The sequence below is a fragment of the Acromyrmex echinatior genome, chromosome 18 (assembly GCF_024713525.1).
Source record: "Acromyrmex echinatior isolate Ae372 chromosome 18, ASM2471352v2, whole genome shotgun sequence".
NCBI lineage: Eukaryota > Metazoa > Arthropoda > Insecta > Hymenoptera > Formicidae > Acromyrmex > Acromyrmex echinatior.
This window is the reverse complement of record NC_141869.1, coordinates 2,978,104-2,997,179: the sequence shown is the minus strand read 5'-3', so window position 1 is coordinate 2,997,179 and position 19,076 is coordinate 2,978,104. Positions and strand designations below refer to the sequence as shown.

At 28.7% G+C, this 19,076-nt stretch overlaps 4 protein-coding genes across 6 annotated transcripts; all 4 read left to right on the top strand.

The window, feature by feature from the left end:
• The first annotated feature begins 425 nt into the window (after nt 1-425).
• On the top strand, nt 426-6,629 carry LOC105144919 (lipase 3-like). The gene is made up of 7 exons (XM_011054183.2): nt 426-773; nt 1,859-2,036; nt 2,408-2,522; nt 3,404-3,647; nt 5,220-5,375; nt 5,504-5,731; nt 6,067-6,629. The coding sequence occupies exons 1-7, from the start codon at nt 606-608 to the stop codon at nt 6,232-6,234; spliced, it is 1,257 nt and encodes a 418-aa protein (XP_011052485.1). The 5' UTR covers nt 426-605; the 3' UTR covers nt 6,235-6,629.
• A 1,197-nt stretch (nt 6,630-7,826) lies between these two features.
• Nucleotides 7,827-13,057, top strand: LOC105144941 (uncharacterized). Of its 3 annotated transcripts, none has more exons than XM_011054204.2 (8): nt 7,827-8,129; nt 10,105-10,214; nt 11,151-11,324; nt 11,409-11,729; nt 11,824-11,951; nt 12,020-12,178; nt 12,313-12,582; nt 12,768-13,057. In XM_011054204.2, exons 2-8 carry the CDS (start codon nt 10,106-10,108, stop codon nt 13,035-13,037), a joined length of 1,431 nt encoding a protein of 476 aa, XP_011052506.1. In that variant the 5' UTR covers nt 7,827-8,129; nt 10,105; the 3' UTR covers nt 13,038-13,057. The 3 variants fall into 3 exon arrangements, with proteins under 3 accessions (XP_011052506.1, XP_087271670.1, XP_087271669.1); XM_087415544.1 differs by having other exon boundaries at nt 11,151-11,610; nt 11,686-11,729; XM_087415543.1 differs by having other exon boundaries at nt 11,151-11,729.
• Nucleotides 13,058-13,956: 899 nt separating this feature from the next.
• On the top strand, nt 13,957-15,043 carry Snapin (SNAP associated protein). The gene is made up of 2 exons (XM_011054184.2): nt 13,957-14,223; nt 14,617-15,043. The coding sequence occupies exons 1-2, from the start codon at nt 14,072-14,074 to the stop codon at nt 14,927-14,929; spliced, it is 465 nt and encodes a 154-aa protein (XP_011052486.1). The 5' UTR covers nt 13,957-14,071; the 3' UTR covers nt 14,930-15,043.
• LOC105144921 (HemK methyltransferase 2) lies at nt 15,031-15,921 on the top strand. Its single transcript, XM_011054185.2, has one exon. It carries the CDS (start codon nt 15,031-15,033, stop codon nt 15,676-15,678), a length of 648 nt encoding a protein of 215 aa, XP_011052487.1. The 3' UTR covers nt 15,679-15,921.
• Nucleotides 15,922-19,076: the final 3,155 nt, after the last annotated feature.

Sequence of the window (19,076 nt, the reverse complement as noted above, 5' to 3'; positions counted from 1 at the left end):
TCTCTTTAGAGTAAAATTCCACTCTAAATAATTTAAGGAGATTATATTAGGTACATAGAATATAGATAAGAATAATCTAATCAAAACGAGGTGCAACTTGTCTAACATAAACAATGTTACACGCATCTTCGATTAGTTTTCATTACAATTTGTGTAATTTTCATAATAATCATCAGATGACTGATACCTCAAGCACAAGCAGAACAAGTCACGATCACGTCAAAATAATATTAAAATGAATTGGAAATGATTGAAAAATTACTTTTAATGATCACTTTGAAGTCATTTTAATATGATGACTTGTTGTTATGCGTGGGATTGCTTCAACTTTTTCTATCTATCCTCCTTTTTCGCCCTCCTCTCTCTCTCTCTCTCTCTCTCTCTCTCTCTCTCTGTCTCTGTCTCCCCCTCCTCTTCCGAGCAAACGTATTCGTCATCGTTTCTTACTATAGAGAATGTGAGATAAAAAGAATTCAGTTCTATGTAGAAAGAGCGTATACTTCTCATCTTAATTTTTCGCTGTTATTACATCTTGATATCTATAGAGGAATCACGGTATCCGATTTAATTCGAATTAATCACCGGTTTTATCGTATGTCATTACGATGCAGGCGATTGTGATCGCATTTTTCTTGTTGGTCTGCGGCCTAGCCGCAATCGTGATATCTGACATTTCGCAAGATCTTTCGCTGAACGCATTCATGAAAATGATGCAGGAAAGCAGAAAACGGCCGAATAGCACTAAATTCAATTCTGATATCAACCTTAATACGGTAAGTAAATATTTTTTCTGTATTCCGATTTTATAATCATGCATTTAAAGTTATCTCAATTACAATTTTGAAGCACTTATTATTATAGGTCTGTTCTTTATTCCTGCACTGTCTGAAGTGGTGCACACGGTGCAATATATTTAGATCCGTTCTTTTTGGCTAAACTTTTGCATCAGTTCATCTTTCTTTCTTTTATCTGCAGAAGGAAAGAAGAGAAAAAAAGATGAATTGGTGTAAAAGTTTAGCAAAAAAAACAGGCCTTTTTTTTGTTTCACTTCAACTTATTGCATCAGTTTAAGTAGTACAGGAATAAAGAACTGACTTATTAATTCATTGGATGCATCCAGAAACGCGATCGCTCACTGAGCGCTCAGTGAGCTCTTGCATTTGATTGGCATATTCCATTAGATCTAAAAATATAGACCAAACAGGTACAAGAGCTTACTGAGCGGTCGTACTTCTGGATGCACCTATTGATTGAATAGAATCTTGAAATCATTTGAAATTTAAAATAATAAGTATAAGATTGAGCTATAAATATCTAATTAAAAAGGAATAAGATTGATATTCATAATCCGTTCTTATATTTCAAGATTATCTTAAATAATATCTTAAGATGTTAAATACAGTTTTGTAATTCTCAGTAAACTTTATTGAGAGATAAAAAGACAGAGAAAAAGAGCGAAAGAGAGCAAATTTTTTAAAATAACTTTTTAAAGACCTTATTCAAATTTCTTTAAAATGATATCAAAAAGTCTTTGTTCTGTAAAATCCCAGACAACAAAAAGTCGAGTCATAAGACGTTTTTTGCATCTAAAAGACGACTTAAAGACGTCTTATGTCACAATTTTAGACTTTGTGCTGTTTGAGATGTTTTCTAAGAGAGCTTTTTATGGCACCAACTTATAAATATCACTATAAATAATATTACGCAGCACCATCACTACAGATAAAGACTGCGGAATTTAATTTCTCATAAGTATAAGAATCATATAAGATAGAATAAAGGCTCAGCATAATGAGATCTTTGAGATCACAATTTGTATCACTATAAGTGATAAATAATTTGTTTTTATTTTTTCCAGCTACAAATGATAAAAAAAGCTGGTTATCCAGCGGAAGCTCATATTGTACAGACTGAGGACGGTTACCTCTTAACACTCCATCGTATTCCAGGTAACAAGAAGTTATCCATGTTGTTACAACATGGTCTTTTCGGCAGTTCCGCCGACTGGGTCATTCCCGGCAAGGATAAAGGACTTGGTACTACCTCAATCAAATTTTTATCAATTACGCTTCTGGCAAAATAACGAAAAATAAACTCTCCAATTCCAACCAAAAGAAACCGTATAAATTCTAATTTTGATTTTTGAAAGTTTTCATTTTTATTTTTGTAATATTATACTTTGTATGCTAATAAGTTTGTTTATTAAAATTAAATATTTTTCTTCTGTATTTTACATAAAATTTCACTTTACTCAAAATGAGATTAATAAACAGTTTATTACAGAAATAAGAGAAAAATTTATCAGACAATACGGATGCATAAATTGTATATATAATACTATAAAGCCAAAATATTTTTATGTAAATAACTATATCTACTGTGAATAATGTTTTCTTTTTCATACTAGCTTTCATATTGGCCGATCGGGGATATGACGTTTGGTTGGGCAATTTTCGTGGGAATACCAATTCGAGAGCGCACATTTCTTTATCTCCGTCGGATTCAAAATTTTGGAATTTTAGGTACTTGTACTAATAAAATAAGAAGAAAATAATTTTGCGTCAAATATTATATGATCGTAACAATTAATATGTAATTAATAGTGAGCGTTGTTAGCGGTTCTCTGAATATATCAAAAATTGAAGTTATACTTAAAAAGTACATACACCAAAATGCATTTACTTGTTGTTTAATATTATTATTAATTATAGTTTGCCACCAGGATTTCCACGAGACATTCTTCCTGTTTTTACAAATGTGAAAATGATAATGTACGTAATAATAATATAATGGATTGGCCTTCCCAATTTCTAAACTCGTAAGATTTACTTTAAAAATTTAATATATATTTTAAAAATATATTGTATTAAATATCAGAAAAGTTGTAATAAGCTTCGTTGTCGTTAAAAAATAATATATGAATAATATTGTGAAATATTTATGTATGAAGAATAAGAATCGTAGATATTGATCACGATATACTATAATAGAAAAGAGTTTTCTATCAAAATAATAACATAAATGTATAAATCCGATTGAAAATATCTGGTCAATCGCGTGAAAATAAAGAGAATAAATATTTGCAAGCCAATATTGGTACATTCGGAAGAATTAAAGGACTTTATCCAAAATTCTCGTTGGAAGCACGTCTTGATAATAAACTATAATCATAATAATGATAATTGGATGCCATGCTAATTGCAAGTAAATGCGTGTAATTTTAAAATATAAATTTTCATTTTTAACATACTCGATTTCTTTTAGAAAACTACTGACGCTCTTATGACACTAACTGTAACTTACAGTAAAAGCAAATGAAAGTTGATGAATTAATTTTATATTATTATGGGACATATATTTTTTGTTATATTTTGTGACGTATATCGATTAAAATTTTTGTTAGCTTTCACGAACTGGGCATCTATGATTTATCTGCGATGATCTCGTATATCACGGATAAGACGTCACAAAAATTGCACACGTATATTGGTCATTCAATGGGTACAACTGCTTCTTATGTAATGGCAGCAGAACGTCCAGATATTGCTCAAATGGTACAAGCAATAATTAGTCTCGCGCCTATAGCTTTTGTAGAACATATAAAAAGTCCAATACGATATTTTGCTCCTTTCGTCAACGAATTAAAGGTAATATACTATTAAAAACTAAGTTATTGTCTAGTTTAAGAATTTAAAACAACATGCAATAATTAAGAAATATTACATTAATTAGTATTAAGTCACTTCGTCTCATAATTTTATGATACATACATCCCTTTATATTTTACTATTATTTTTGAAAGATAGTTTCATTTTTTGAATGTGTTTTTTCTCAATAAAAAAATATCGAGATCAACATGAATAATTTATGAGTTACAAGTGAATAAGATTTTAGAAAGAGAAAAGATAACACTACTAAAAGGAGAAAAGACAACACTACTATGTTTTTTAAATTAATTCCGAATAGAATTTACTTTAAAAATTTAATATGTATTTTAAAAATATATTGTGTTAAATATCAGAAAAGCTGTAATAAATAAGCTTCATTGTAAAAAATATATGAGCAATATTGTAAAATATTTATGTAAGAAGAATAAAAATCATAGATTTTGCTCACGATATACTAGAAAAGAGATAAGTTTTCTATCAAAATAATAACATAAATGTGCAATCAAGAACTATAAGAAATCAGCGCAGTAATTCGAACGCATTGTCATTTTTTATTTTCAAAAAATACATACTTTGCGACTATCGAAAATTATACAAATCTTAAACGAAAGAAATCGACTAAACAGTTCGATTTTTGAAGATAAAAATGTTTTTAATATGTATTATATATAATTATGCATGGACATGGATAGTGGAAGTGTTTCTGCGGAATAACAGAGACAAAATAACTTGCTATTTAGTTGTGCAGTTTCATGAGCAGCATGAAGGAGATCTAATAAAAAATACATCGATTTACATGTGAATTTTTATCACTCACCAATTTATTGTTAAGGATGCTGAGAATGACTCGAATCAAAGTCGAGAAACGGTATACACAAAAATCGAATTTAACATTTATTTCTAGTAGTTGAAAGAATAAATTGTATTTCGCTTGAATTATATAATACTGCGCTGATTTCGTATATTGTAGCCCTTGATTGCACATTTATATTATTATTTTGTTAGAAATACAGAAGTCCTTCATTATCGTTTTTATTTTTATTATTGTACTTGTATTTATATTGAAGTTTTCTAAATATAAACAAGTATAGGAAAAGATTTCATAGGATAAGATTTTCAATTTTAGAGAGAGAAACTAAAAATGGAAAAATTATCTTTTCCCTGCTCTCACTTATTGTTATATATATATATATATATATATATATATCCATGTAGTAGTTATATTATATAGCTATATTATCCAATTTTTTATTATAGTTTAAATAAAATGTTGTTTACAAATTAAGATCAAAGATCACTCACATAAATTTAATTTGTTAAAAAGTACTTCAAATGTATTAGGTGTTGGAATTAATTCGTAGCGTTTTTTAATGAAAGAATGTTATTTATTTCACATGAGCATTAAAAAATACATTAATGAAAGTACTTCCCATCACTTGTAAAACGCTACGAATTAATTCCAACACCTAATATTTATTTTCAAATACTGAAATCAGAGAACACTCAAATTGTAAGTAAATATATCGCAATTAAGGGATCCATGAATTACAGATAATAGCGCATTTCTTCGGCGAGGATGAGTTTCTGCCGCATAATAGTGTGCTGCAATTTCTAGCGAAGCACAGCTGCGAGGTAAATTACATTGAGGAGATCTGTACCAACATAATATTCTTGATCTGTGGATTCGATAAAGAACAATTCAATTACGTAAGTATTCCATGAATGAACGTGATCAAAATCATCAAAGTGCAACTACGAGCAACGCTTCGAATCATCATGTTTGGCACATGCAGTCATTCTTTAGATATCAAATCAGATATCATATTGTTTTCTAGACTCTGCTCCCAACGATTCTGAATTACGATTCAGCCGGTGCTTCGACCAAAACGCTGATACACTTCGGTCAGGAAATCGAGTCAGGCAAATTTCGTCAATTCGATTATGGACGCGAGAAAAATCTATTGATCTACAATGCAACTGAACCGCCGGACTATAATCTAACAAACATCAAACTGCCAATTGGGCTATTCTACGCCGACAATGATTGGTTGGCTGATAGTTTGGTAAGTGGAGAGAAAATGTATTTAGACGGAAGAGATACGTAGGACATACATACATATAAATATATATTAAAAATTGATTTGCGTTATCTTGTGAATCAATCTTTAAATAATATATAACTACGCTATTAAATATATAGTGTCAAATTTAACTTAATATTTTTTATTAAAATTTGACACTATACAGTGTCAGATATAACCATTGTTTTAGTATAAAATAACGATATAATTGAGTAGAAGCAGTGGCGACTCATGTTAAGTTAAATTTGACACCATAGATTTAACAGTGCAGAGTAATGAAATGTATAACGTATGATAACTTACGATTTCTTTTCAAGGACGTGAAAAAGCTATACAACTCATTATTACCCAACATATTTGACTTGTATAGAGTACCGTTGCCTAAATTCAATCATCTGGATTTTATCTGGGGTAAAGATGCACCCAAACTTGTGTATAATGAACTGTTTAATGATTTGCAATTGCTTAAGATCAGAAGAATATAATACATCATGACTGATAATATAGCATAATTGATAATAAAGATAAGAGACTGAGATGCTAAAATCTTGGTACGATTGTAATGGTATATTAAAAATAATTTAATTCATAGTGTTTTGTAGTTTATACAGAATTATAGAATATATGCATATAAAGAGTTAATTTGTCGTTTTGATGAGTTAATTTGTCGTTATTTTAATGTGGATTTCGAGGAATGGAATTTGTAATATAAGTAAATGTATAAAAGATTACAATTTAATCATTTATACAATTTGACTATTCATTTACATAAGTATTAATGATATTTTTGTTAAACAATATTAATAGCTTTAAAATGATAAACATAAATTATTGTAAAATGAATTTTTTGCTATTAATAAAATAGTGTTTTATATTTTAATAGCGTGTAATAGTGTTTTATATTTCCAAAGATTTTATTCTTCCTTTGATAAGAAATTTAATTATCGGATATATGTTTTTCTACGCTTATGAACTTTTTCTTTGTTTATGTCCATCACTTCTACTAAACTTTGAGCTAGCAGGTTTACTATTTTTTTTAAGAAAATGCATATTCGAGAGTATTAAATTATCATGATATAGTTCATGCCTTGTTATTTGGTATTGATAATAGTGAAGTAAGCTCACGCGAAAAAATCATGACTATTTCTTAAAGCTAGTTTTTTAAATATTTGATTGTAGAATAGGATAAAAATTAAAATGGTGATTATCAGATCAAGTATTAGAACATCTACAAATTTAAAAACGCCGGAAAAAGTTAATTACCTAAGCATTTTATAAAAGCAGAAAATTTATGTACGAATAATTTATATAATAAAATGTAGAAATATAATGATCAGACTGTCCAGTGTTGTATATTGTAATTATTTAATTATTAATTTTTTGCAATATCGTTATATAGACAACTATTAAATGAATTTGAAACTTATATACAGCACATGATACGATTATTCATATTAGATTACATGTATAATAATTTAGTAAAATACTAAAATTACACTCCAGCACTCACGATTTCTAGTTCGCAAAAGTTTAACATGAAAAATCACGTTATGTATGGGAAAATTAAAAGTTTATGAATTATAATTATAGTTATTACTTGTAACATTATTCACTCAAATAACAGAAAGTCATAAAACCAAATAAGTAGACATTCATGAGCGTTTAATAAAAGAATTTTGATTAAAATACAATAATATGATTTAAATATTATAGTTAATAATTAATTATTATAATTAATAAAAAAATTATAGTTAATAATATGATTGAAAAATTATAGTTTTTAATGATTCAAAGTCATAATCTTCCTCTCAGATTGTATTTTGTTAATTTTATATTACAAATCTTAAAATAATTAACCAGTTTTTCATTCCTTTTACAATATTTCTTTCATTGTTGAAAATAATTATTTTATTATCATATAAAATCGAAATAATAATATATATATTAAATATCTCATAATAACAGCAATATGAACAAAATGATATAATGATAAATGATGAATTCTTTTACTGATATAATTCTTTTCATGATATAATTATTATAATTATTATGAATTTAGTAACAGAAATAAATTGAAGTGCTATTTTTTATAAAACTTTAAATGTAAAATATTCGTTTTATAATTTCATCAACAAGTACTTTTTTCATCTCGTTGATGATAAAATTACGATAGACACATTCAGAGTGATGGCACACTTTTTTGCAGAGTCCGTCTAGAGATCTAAGAGAATAATACTTATATAAAGCTGAAATGAAGATGTTTCCTATATTCATTCTTGCCTTTCTCAAACGCACGTACAAACTTTTAGCCATCAAGATTGACTTCAGCAATCAATTATTTGTATGTTGTGCCAATAATTTGGAATTATTTTATTTACACGTGAGTTTCAAATATGTAATATTTATTAAACATATATATATATATATGTATATAGATTTTATATTATTTGTATATACCTGATAAAACTGACATTATTTATCATCTTTTTGACATCAAGATGAATATATACATATATATATATATATATATATATATATATATATATATATATATATACATATATTTAAATTAGAAAAGTAATATAAGTTTACGGACATATATTCCGTATTTTAAATAAAATATTAAAAATTTCTCATTTATTATGTTATACGACATAGATATACAATTTACTTTTATTTTGTTCTTAGAATACATAATTTATGTGTGTGTGTGTGTGTGTGTGTGTGTGTTTTACTATATTCAAACAAACATATGAGAAAGTGCATGGATTTATATCGAACGATGCATAAATCTCTGATTTCACAATTATGTATACATGTATACACGTCTTCAATATAAATACGTAAAAGCAAGCGCATATTCATTATATATCTACACATTCCTTCAGCTCCGCGCAGTACGACTTTCACTTTTCATGTTGCTGAAACTCCATATTCCACTGTTAATTTTTCAATTTTTTACCTTACTAATCCAATGAAACATCAGATGAGCGCAGGCAACTAAAGGTAATACGATGATTCGGTTTCGCTAACGGATTAGTGACATAAACTAAGCAAAGATGCACAGTGCTTTTCCGCGCTTGTCGCAAGTACATCGGATTAATTAAGAATAACTGTAAGATTTTAACTTTGTTTAGAAATAATTTTAAAAATAATAATGCTTATTTAGATATTTATTTAGATGCCTATTTAGATATTTAACGTCGGAAAGTTTATTAAATGAAAAATAACTAACAAAACATGATAATTCTACATATTTTGTCAATTTTATATGCTCTTTTCATAATCATTACGCTTCTTCACAAATTTTCTGTCATAAATACATCAATTTGTTTCGCTTGAAATCCTAGAAAAGCACGAACAAGCATGCAAAAAATATGTATTTAGTGGAAGATTTACAATGATTTCGAATTTTAATATTTTTGAAGATTATGCATGAAAATATGACTTGCCTATAAAAGAAATATCTAAATGATTAGAAATATGAGATTGTGTGCTGAAGTGAATGTATCTATAAATTAATAATCCTAATTAGATCTGATATTATCAAACATTTCAGATAATAAAGTACAATTATGCAGTATATAATTCGTTTAAGGAAATATGTTAATGAATATCTATCTGTCAAAATAGAAATGAATAGTAACAGAAACAATCCCGACATAAATTCAAAGAAAATTTTTAATAATAGCTTAAGATTAAAGAATAAATGCCGTTACTAACATTACATTTTTCATTCAAGATTTGTCGAAATAATTGCGTGCGGTTTTTTCCTTTCTCTCTATCTTTTTCTCTACTAAAACCTTGGTTACTCCGCCAATTATAGTCCAATTACAAAACCATTATGTATTGTATTTTCTAACAATGATGCTTTCAAAATTTGCAAAGGTCGAGGTAAGGTAGACCTTTTTGTGTATTTTACATATTTCATAATTTTCGTGTACATTAATCCAAAATACACAAACTCAGACCTAAATTACAATACTCACACACTATCATTCCTCATTTCATTAAAAGTCATCTCGTTTGTAACAAATGTCGAAAATTGCAATTTTTCAGTCATTATTTACTTTTGACGAGAAAATCAATCTATCGCATCTAAGACTTATCATTTTTTTATATATCTTCCTATTCTTGTTAATGATATTGATATGATCTTCACTTTTATAACATTAAATTCGATTTTACGCGAGACTATTGACATTGTGTGCGTGTGCGCGTGCGTGTGCGTATGTGTGTGCGTGTGCGTGTGTGTGTTAGAGAGAGAGAGAGAGAGAGAGAGAGAAAGAGAGAGAGAGAGAGGTGAAGAAATAAAAGAGTTTAATCATTAATTACAATTAAATTGACATTTTAAGGATGATGTTCACTGCAGCGATTGTTGTCATTGCTCTTTCAAGTGCAGCGATATGCAACCACGATTTCGGCGATGGCGCAATCTTCGCGAGAAACACAAATACAAATTCTGGTAGGAATACAGAATTTTTCTTATAGAGAATCAGGAAAAAAGAGAGATAGTATGACTGTTATAATATTATTATAAATATAAATTTGATCATAAACGATTTGAAATTTACTAATAAATAACGTTTAAAAGTTTAATAAATTATTGCATCTCAGATATATATTGTAATTTAAAAAAAAAGCTGCTATTATGTACAATCACTGCCGCCGCATTAATTTAAGCATAAAATTATTATTACTAATTGACCGTAAATAATCAATTTTATCGTGGAAAACGTAGTTACATAGTTACAAGTTGCTTCACTGTCTAACAACGCTTTGGTATGCGCTTATTCTGCAATTGATTCTGACAAATCATTTTTTATCATAAAGCATTATTATTATATCAATGTATTCCCAATTAGTTTTTGAGATTATATTTTCCTTTTTTTATTTTTTAAATCCTGTTTTTAATTAATATTCAGAAAAGTTAATAAATAGATATAAGAATAATCGATGTTTATATATCTTGATAACATTATTTTTCAATAAATTCAATGAAAATTATTATAAATATATTTTTGGCAATTTTTGATTATGAAATCATTTTCCAATTTTGTTTCATCATTAGTAAGTCTAAAAAATGTAAACTCTAATTTATTTAATATTCTTAATTTATATATTATTTTAAATGGTAAATATAAAATGGCAATACTAATATTTGAATAAAAACATCTTATTGTTTAAATTTTATTGGAAATTTGTATAGACCATGAATTTAAAGTTTAAATGTACGATATAAAATTTGCAAAGTAATTTACAATAATAAATATAAAAATAGTATCAATAAAACATATTAATACTGCGTATATGCAATTTTTATTAATATTTTTCTTTTATTAAGGAACATCATTAAGATGGATTTTCACTTTCGATAAAAAAAATGTTCATATTTTTACAGTTCGTCCCCAATCGAATTTAAATACATATTGGCCGATCTTTAATATGCAACAATCGTTGCAAAGATCTCAAACCTTCCAGACAGGAATAAACTCCCGACAGAATAACGTAACGAACCATCGCGTGCAGCGACCATCACTGTTTCTTACTCCACCGAAGATCAGTTATCTAACTTGTAAGCAATCTTTCTCTAAATCATATTCTACCCCAAGATCAAGTAGCCAACAAGATTCCATGTATGTACTACAAAATTTTGTAGCCTTTACATCATACAATCCTAAGTTAAATCAGCACTCAACGACTTTTTCGCCTCTAAATATCCTGAAATCGTCGCTCACTCATTTATCGTCACAATCTCCACCTTTTTCAATGACTAGTGCAGGACCGATTCATTCTGCGTCCAGGACTGGCAAGCAATTGGCTGGACATACAGGTGGAAACGAAGGCATTTCTTTTAGAAAGTATGTGTCCTCACGTATCCTTCCTAATATAACAAAAACTACGACACAAATTGCTGAATCTATCACAATTAATAGTTTAATAGGTGCTAGTGAGCTGAGTACGCAGAATATATATACGTGTACGTTATCTATACATCTATCTTTTGCTACAGTCAATCTAATATAAACACAGAGAGAACATAAAAATTAATTTGCAATTTTAATATCCAAAAGCCATTCAAGCCACTGTTGAGTCTCATCATCCCCCACATATCCATGATCTTAATGTGGAATGTAGTAAGACAATGATGACGATTCATATTGAATTCAATCGCGCTTTCAACGGCATTATTTATTCTAAAGTAAGCGTGAAACAAAACAATCTTTTGCTACGAATTATCGACAATATATTGATTTTGTTAAATTTCAGGGATATTATGCGAATCCGGAATGTATATACGTAAAAGAGAATTCCAGCTCAATACAGTATTCTTTTACTGTAAATTTAGACTCTTGCGGAACTCAATTCATTAATGATTTCAAGGGTGCGACTGGACAAGCATATTTGGAAACCGTCCTTGTATTACAAGTTGATGTCGACTTTTTATTAGTTTTACTTTTTATTTTCTTCAAATTTTATATTAGTCATACTTAGCTCATACAAAAAAAACCGAATATAATTATTAGATTTAAAAGTAAAAAGCTTTTTTTCCTAAAAACCAGAATGAACCAGGTATACAAGAAGTATGGGATGCAATTCGAAGAATACGATGTCTTTGGAAAGGAAACATTAATAAGTCTTTAATGGTGAATCTCTCAATAGATATGTTGAACCAGGAGATCGTTACTTTTAGTGGCGATACTGCAACAATCAAATTGGATATTCAAATCGGTAAAGGACCTTTTGCACCTACAGTCGATGGACTCGTAAAGATCGGAGAAACCATGACCTTAGTAGTTTCCGTGAAGGGCGATCCTAGTTTCGATCTTCAGGTACGCATCGAAATCCATCTTACATATACAAAATCAAACAATGTAAATGCTATTTATTCATAAATATACAAGAAATAATTACAAGCTAATGATTGTTCGTTGCTATGATCTATTTTCATTTCTAAAATAATAAATTTTGTTTAGGCGTGATTACAAATATAAAATATGAAACAATTATTTTTAAGGTGCGTGACTGTTTGGCGCGAGACGAAGCCTCAACCAATATGTTGCAGCTCACCGACGAAAGAGGCTGCATTCTGAAACCGAAACTGTTTGGTGCCTTCCAAAAGACAAACAATACCGGCAATACAGGCGCTTCCATGATCGCTTATGCGTTCTTTCAAGCCTTCAAATTCCCTGATGTTATGGATTTGTTCATCGAATGTAATGTCGAATTATGTAAAATTAATTGCGATCCTTGTCCGGATACAAATCAAGTACAAAAATTAATTTAAATAAAATATGTTACGTATAATATTTATTAAATTTATCTGTCTCATCCGCTGAAACTAGTATAGCTCCTTAGTATACCTGATCATTATGTTTTGCACATTTATGATTGTTAATAAATTTATTGAATCATTACGTTATGAAGAAAATCAATGCAATCTATTAAGAGAGAGAGAGAGAGAGAGAGAGAGAGAGAGAGAGATAAAGTTCATTAAATTTAAACATTACGCGCACACGTACTCATATTATACATATATTCGCGCTTCGAATTGCATAGTAGATGCTAACTCAGCATCGCGATCTCATACGCAATTAAACGTAGTTGTACTTTTCTAATTTCAGAAACCTAAAATCACGAACATAATTATAGACCTGCTCTTTTTAGCTGAACTTTTACACCAGTTTATCTTTTTTCTTTTTTTCTTCAGAAGAAAAGAAGGAGAAAGATAAACTGATGCAAAAGTTCAGCCAAAAAGAACAGGCCTTATAATAATGATTCGGATTACTGATTATTATTCGAACAATACTATATTCGCGCTCGTATTCTTCGCAACACATGCGTTTTTTTTTCAAGTATCTCACAATATATCTTTCCTTATTTTTCGACATTCGAGTTCACGCTGTTCTTATTGGCATTTTGCATACTTATTTTTCATTTAATAACAAGTCATAATGAAGGCACTCGAGATTTCTAACATTTTACACAACGATCTTTACACTAAAATATTCATTCACTGAAGATCAAGTGATTACATTGCAGTTAGGTTGCTTTCAGAATATTCATCATCGACATTCATCTCGAAACGAGAACGAGTCAATCACTAGCCTAGTTTCCATCGAGGGTTTAAACCAGATCAGAATGTAAGAACCAACCAACTACAGTCGAGTATTCTCCTGTTACAGTCGAACGATAGGAGAATGCTGGAAACTAGACCACTGATCGTTTGAGAATCATGGGTGCGTCTTCACCGTTCTAACCTCACATGTCTTCCGCACCTAACCTCACATAGTATGGTAGACGTCATATTACGGTTGCAATATGGATGTGGACACAGCGAGTGACAATACATCGATCGACGACAAGATAGATGACTTTTGCGAAAATCCCACGCGAGATGCATTAACAGAGGGTCTCATGAGCCTCCTGAAACCTACAGTGGATCAACTGGATGATAGAATTCGCGCTACAAGGTATCCACAATTTTCTCGTTGCGATTCGTTGCAGGGCGTATGCCCATAAACTTCTGTTCGATGTCGCAGTCACACTTGTACGCTTATTGTTTTTGCAACATTTTTGTAAGACAGAGTCCACTTTCCTTTTAAGCACAGTCGACACACACACACACACACACACACACACACACACAAGTGTCATTTCATCTTTGCTACCGTTTATTGAATGCCAAAAAAGATAACGTTTATATCAACCGTGTCTCTTAAAAGGAAAGTAGTCATTATATCAAATAAAATAACATTTATTTTTATCTACTCAGTCATTCATAGGTTCACTTATACATTCTGTTGCATATAAAAATATATAATTAAGAGTTTATTTGGTTTACATATGAATATTATTTTTTATAGAATATGCCAAATTGAGCTGAAACAACGGATTGAATCCCTAACAGAGGAACTTCAAAAAATCAACGAAGCGTTGCAGTATCCACTAGACACAGATTCTTATGTAAAAAAACTAGTTAATGCTAAGCATAAGATTACTATTGTTAGCAACATTCTGCAAAGTACCCAAGAGTGCTTGAATAAAGTGCATCAAGCTGTCGAGAAGAGTACTGCCAAACGAAAAACACTACTAGATAATAGTTCTGCATATAACAACACAAGTATTGAAACTGATAAAGAAGAACCAGCTACAGCAGAGACTGATAAGCAGCAATAATTTCCAATATTAAACCTATGATCGATAACATATGACCAAATTGTTACTAAACGATTATTTATAAGTTTTATAAGATTTTATTACATTTTTTCTTATAAATTATGGAGACCCCAATAGTTAAACTGTCTGATGAGGAGCTCAATACAGTTTATGAGCCTTCTGAGGATTCATATCTTTTGGTAGATGCTTTGGAGGCAGATTTAGAGATTCTGCATGCGATGAAGCCAAGAATTTGTTTAGAGATAGGTAGTGGTTCTGGTATAGTTATCACAGCTTTAGCAATGGCATTAAAACGTCATAATGTTCAGTTTATTGCGATTGATATAAATCCTGATGCATGTAGAGCCACGAGAAGAACTAGTCTGATTAATTCAGTCGATGTAGATATCCTTCAAATGAATTTATTAGATTGCATACGAATTAAATATACATTTGACATTATTTTATTTAATCCTCCGTATGTAGTTACAGAATATAATGAAGTAATAGATGACAGACTCGTATTCAAAACATGGGCAGGTGGTAAAAATGGTAGACAAGTTATGGAACAGGTATTTACTATTATTCCCAAAATCTTATCAGATGCAGGATTGTTTTATTTAGTTGTTATAAAAGAAAATGATCCTAAATATATATTGAGCGCTTTCAAAAAGTTAAATATGTCTGGTGAAATTGTTCATGAAAGGAAAGTAAGAGGAGAACATTTGTATGTTTTACGTTTTTGTAAAGTTAAGGAAACGAAAAGTTAGCACTACATGTCAAGGGTATAACATTCACAAGATATTTTAAAATATTTTAATTTTATGGAAAGAGAAAAAAAATATTCAATGATTGTATGCTATAAGTGTTATTTATGATGATAAATTACAGATAAATGAAAAAACTATTTGAATCATGTTGTATTACACTGTTTGTAGATAGTTGTAATATTTATGTTATTTGTAAATCATTGTATTATATAATTGCAATTAACATATACAGGCATACTGATATATTGCGTAAAATATTAATTTAATTCCTTGTCTATGTATACTTTTGTCTTTAGCAATAATTGTTCGTTTAAGAAAGGAGATAAATGGAAGCTAATAAAAAAAAGAGATAAAAAAGTCACATTCTTTTTACAAATATCCTATCGAACTTGAATTCCTCCTAGTATGAGTAAGACTCATTCTAGCTTTAAACACATTTTTTTCGTAAATAATGAATAGGAAGAAATAAGATGTACAAAAATAATAATATTTAACGTTTTAACAATAATATCACTAATTTATTAAACAAAGAAATATTATTGTTATATTATACTGAATATTTTTTAGTTCTTTTGGTGAACGATTAAACTATTATGTGAAATGCCGTATCATTACGTTTTTTTAACTAAATTAAATTAATGGCGTATAAAATTAATTTAGTTAAGTTGGATGATAAATCGAATAAACGTAAAACTAATTCAAAGTTATGTTATTGAATTAACGATTGAATTAACTCAAGTGAAATAAAAAGTTAATTTTGAAAAACGTTTTTATTAAATCAGAATGTTCCAATTTTTTTGAAAGTCGGATTTACTTTAAATGACAAGACAATTATAATATAATAAAGATCAGGAAAATTTGATATTTTATTTATAAATCATGTGAAATAACAAAGATATTTCTTATACAGTAAAAACAGATTTTTAATATTTTTACATAGATATTTTCATATTTGGATTATATACTTATATTATAAAAATAAAATATATATAGAAGCTATGTGTTTCGTAAATGTTGGCACTCCAAGAATGGATATATATATATATATTAGGTGTTGGAATTAATTCGTAGCGTTTTACAAGTGATGGGAAGTACTTTCATTAATGTATTTTTTAATGCTCATGTGAAATAAATAACATTCTTTCATTAAAAAACGCTACGAATTAATTCCAACACCTAATATATATATATATATAAATATATATATATATATATATATATATATAGTGTATTCGATTTACTGACTCGATCCGATTCCGAGTCAATAGTCTATTCTTTTTGACTGCATTTCTTACACAGTTTAGCACGTTTGCAACTAAATAGAACAGATCATAGACTCGGAGTCGGGTCGAGTCAATAAATCGAATACGCTAATAGTCATCACTAATTTCGGAAATAATTTAATTCTTTAATTATTATGTTTATCTTTACTTATTCATATTTATTGTCCCTACTTATCCATACTTATCATCCTAGCCCTATTTTCATTTATTCGTGCCTATTTACCTATCTCTACTCCTATCTAAATTACTTAATGTGTAATAACATTATGAATACGTTCATGGTAGCAGAGAAAGCAGCTTTGTTAATGTAAAATTCTTCGATACGATTGTTTCTTGCCTTTGGTTCTTTATGGATTTAAATGTATAAACTAATTAATAATAAGTATTGAAGAATTTTATAATATTTGTAAAGCTGCTTTCTCTGCTGAACGCAGTTACTGCCTAACCATGTTCTATCGCGTATTGATGAATTCAGCGGGATAACCTATAATTGCGATCATAAATAAAGAAATAATAAATAATAATAATTAAAACAGACTTCCAATCTTTAAAATACAAAAAAATTAACAAATAACAGAGTTAATGAGACTCAGCGTGGATAATCAAGAGCAAGTTTTGATCTTTTTAACGTACAAAACTTGCGCTTGATTAGCCGCGCTGGCTCTCATTAGCCCTGTTATGTTAACTAATTATTTTTATATTTTAAATAAGCAATATTTCAAAAAAATATAAGAACTCGCAATTTGCGAGCAAGTTACCCTCCCGAATATTCAGTTTATCTTTATGCAAGAAGAATGTACGGCAGATGCGGACATTGTAAGGCCAGTTCCCAATAGAAACGGAATCATTATTAACAGAGTGTCTGTGATAGCTCGTAATTCCATCGTCGCGATTTTATCTTTCGATGACGAGAATCGCATGCAAAACTATCGATCTTTCACGCACTTCCGTTTTCGAGTACAGAAAACATTGAAGAATTTAACGTTATTTATATAACTACCTGCTAAAGGTGCAATAATTCATGCAAAAGAGAGAAGGTGAAATGGAAAGGATTACACACCGACGAGATTTTTTTCTCTGAGGATCAACTGTTTTGCATGATTCTGTATATCAATCATTTAGGTTTATTACGTAGGCTCTAAGCAACATATTGTGTTTACAATTATGCGAATAAAATAATCAATGCTCTTGTTAATAAGTTCAAACTTAGTCACATTATCTCGCTTAATTTCCCCTTTAAGTTTAGTTTTCTAAAATTTCTCTATTTTCTAACGCTAATCTTTAGAAATTCAATGAATCTATAAAATTTACTAGAGAATAAGATATAACTAAATTTATCTTAATCAGGTTTAACTTGTTCATTTTAATGTTGGGGAAACGGATGTATGCAATGCTATACGTTGTATTTGTCCGCATATTGTCATTAAATCCATACATATATTTGGGTATGTACATATTATACTAATAAAATTATCATACGTCCGTTACCCCAATAAAAATGTTGATTCATCACTCACCGACTCGATGAGCAACAGTGGAGTTATATCTGCAACGTCGCTACGATAATACGTCTGTAACAAATAAATTAAAATCCAAATTAAAACAGAGTAACAAAATAATAATTACTTCAAAAAATAATTGCTATATGGATGTAGGCAGTGTTGAAAAATAATCATGCAATTTTGAAAATAGGAATATAATTTTTGTAAGCATCTAATTTCGTATTCATTATTTAATTAAATATAAAACAATTATATATTCTCTAAAATAATTATGTATATTCTTCAAAATAATTATATATATTCTCGAAAGAAAATCTTAGCAAAAATAACTTTGTATCAAATTTTAAAGTAATTTCTAAGTAATTCTCCTTTTGTCTCTAATTTAGATAAAATAATTATATTTATTCTAGAAAGATCATAGCAAAAATAAATTTTTACAAAATTTTAAAGTAATTTTTAAGTAATTCTACTTTTATCTAAACTAGATAGAAGAATAACTTAAAAACTACTTTAAAATTATATAGAAATTTATTTTTTGCTAAAATCTTTAGAGATACAATTACTTTATAGAGAATATGTAATGATTTTATATAATTATTTTATAAAATATATA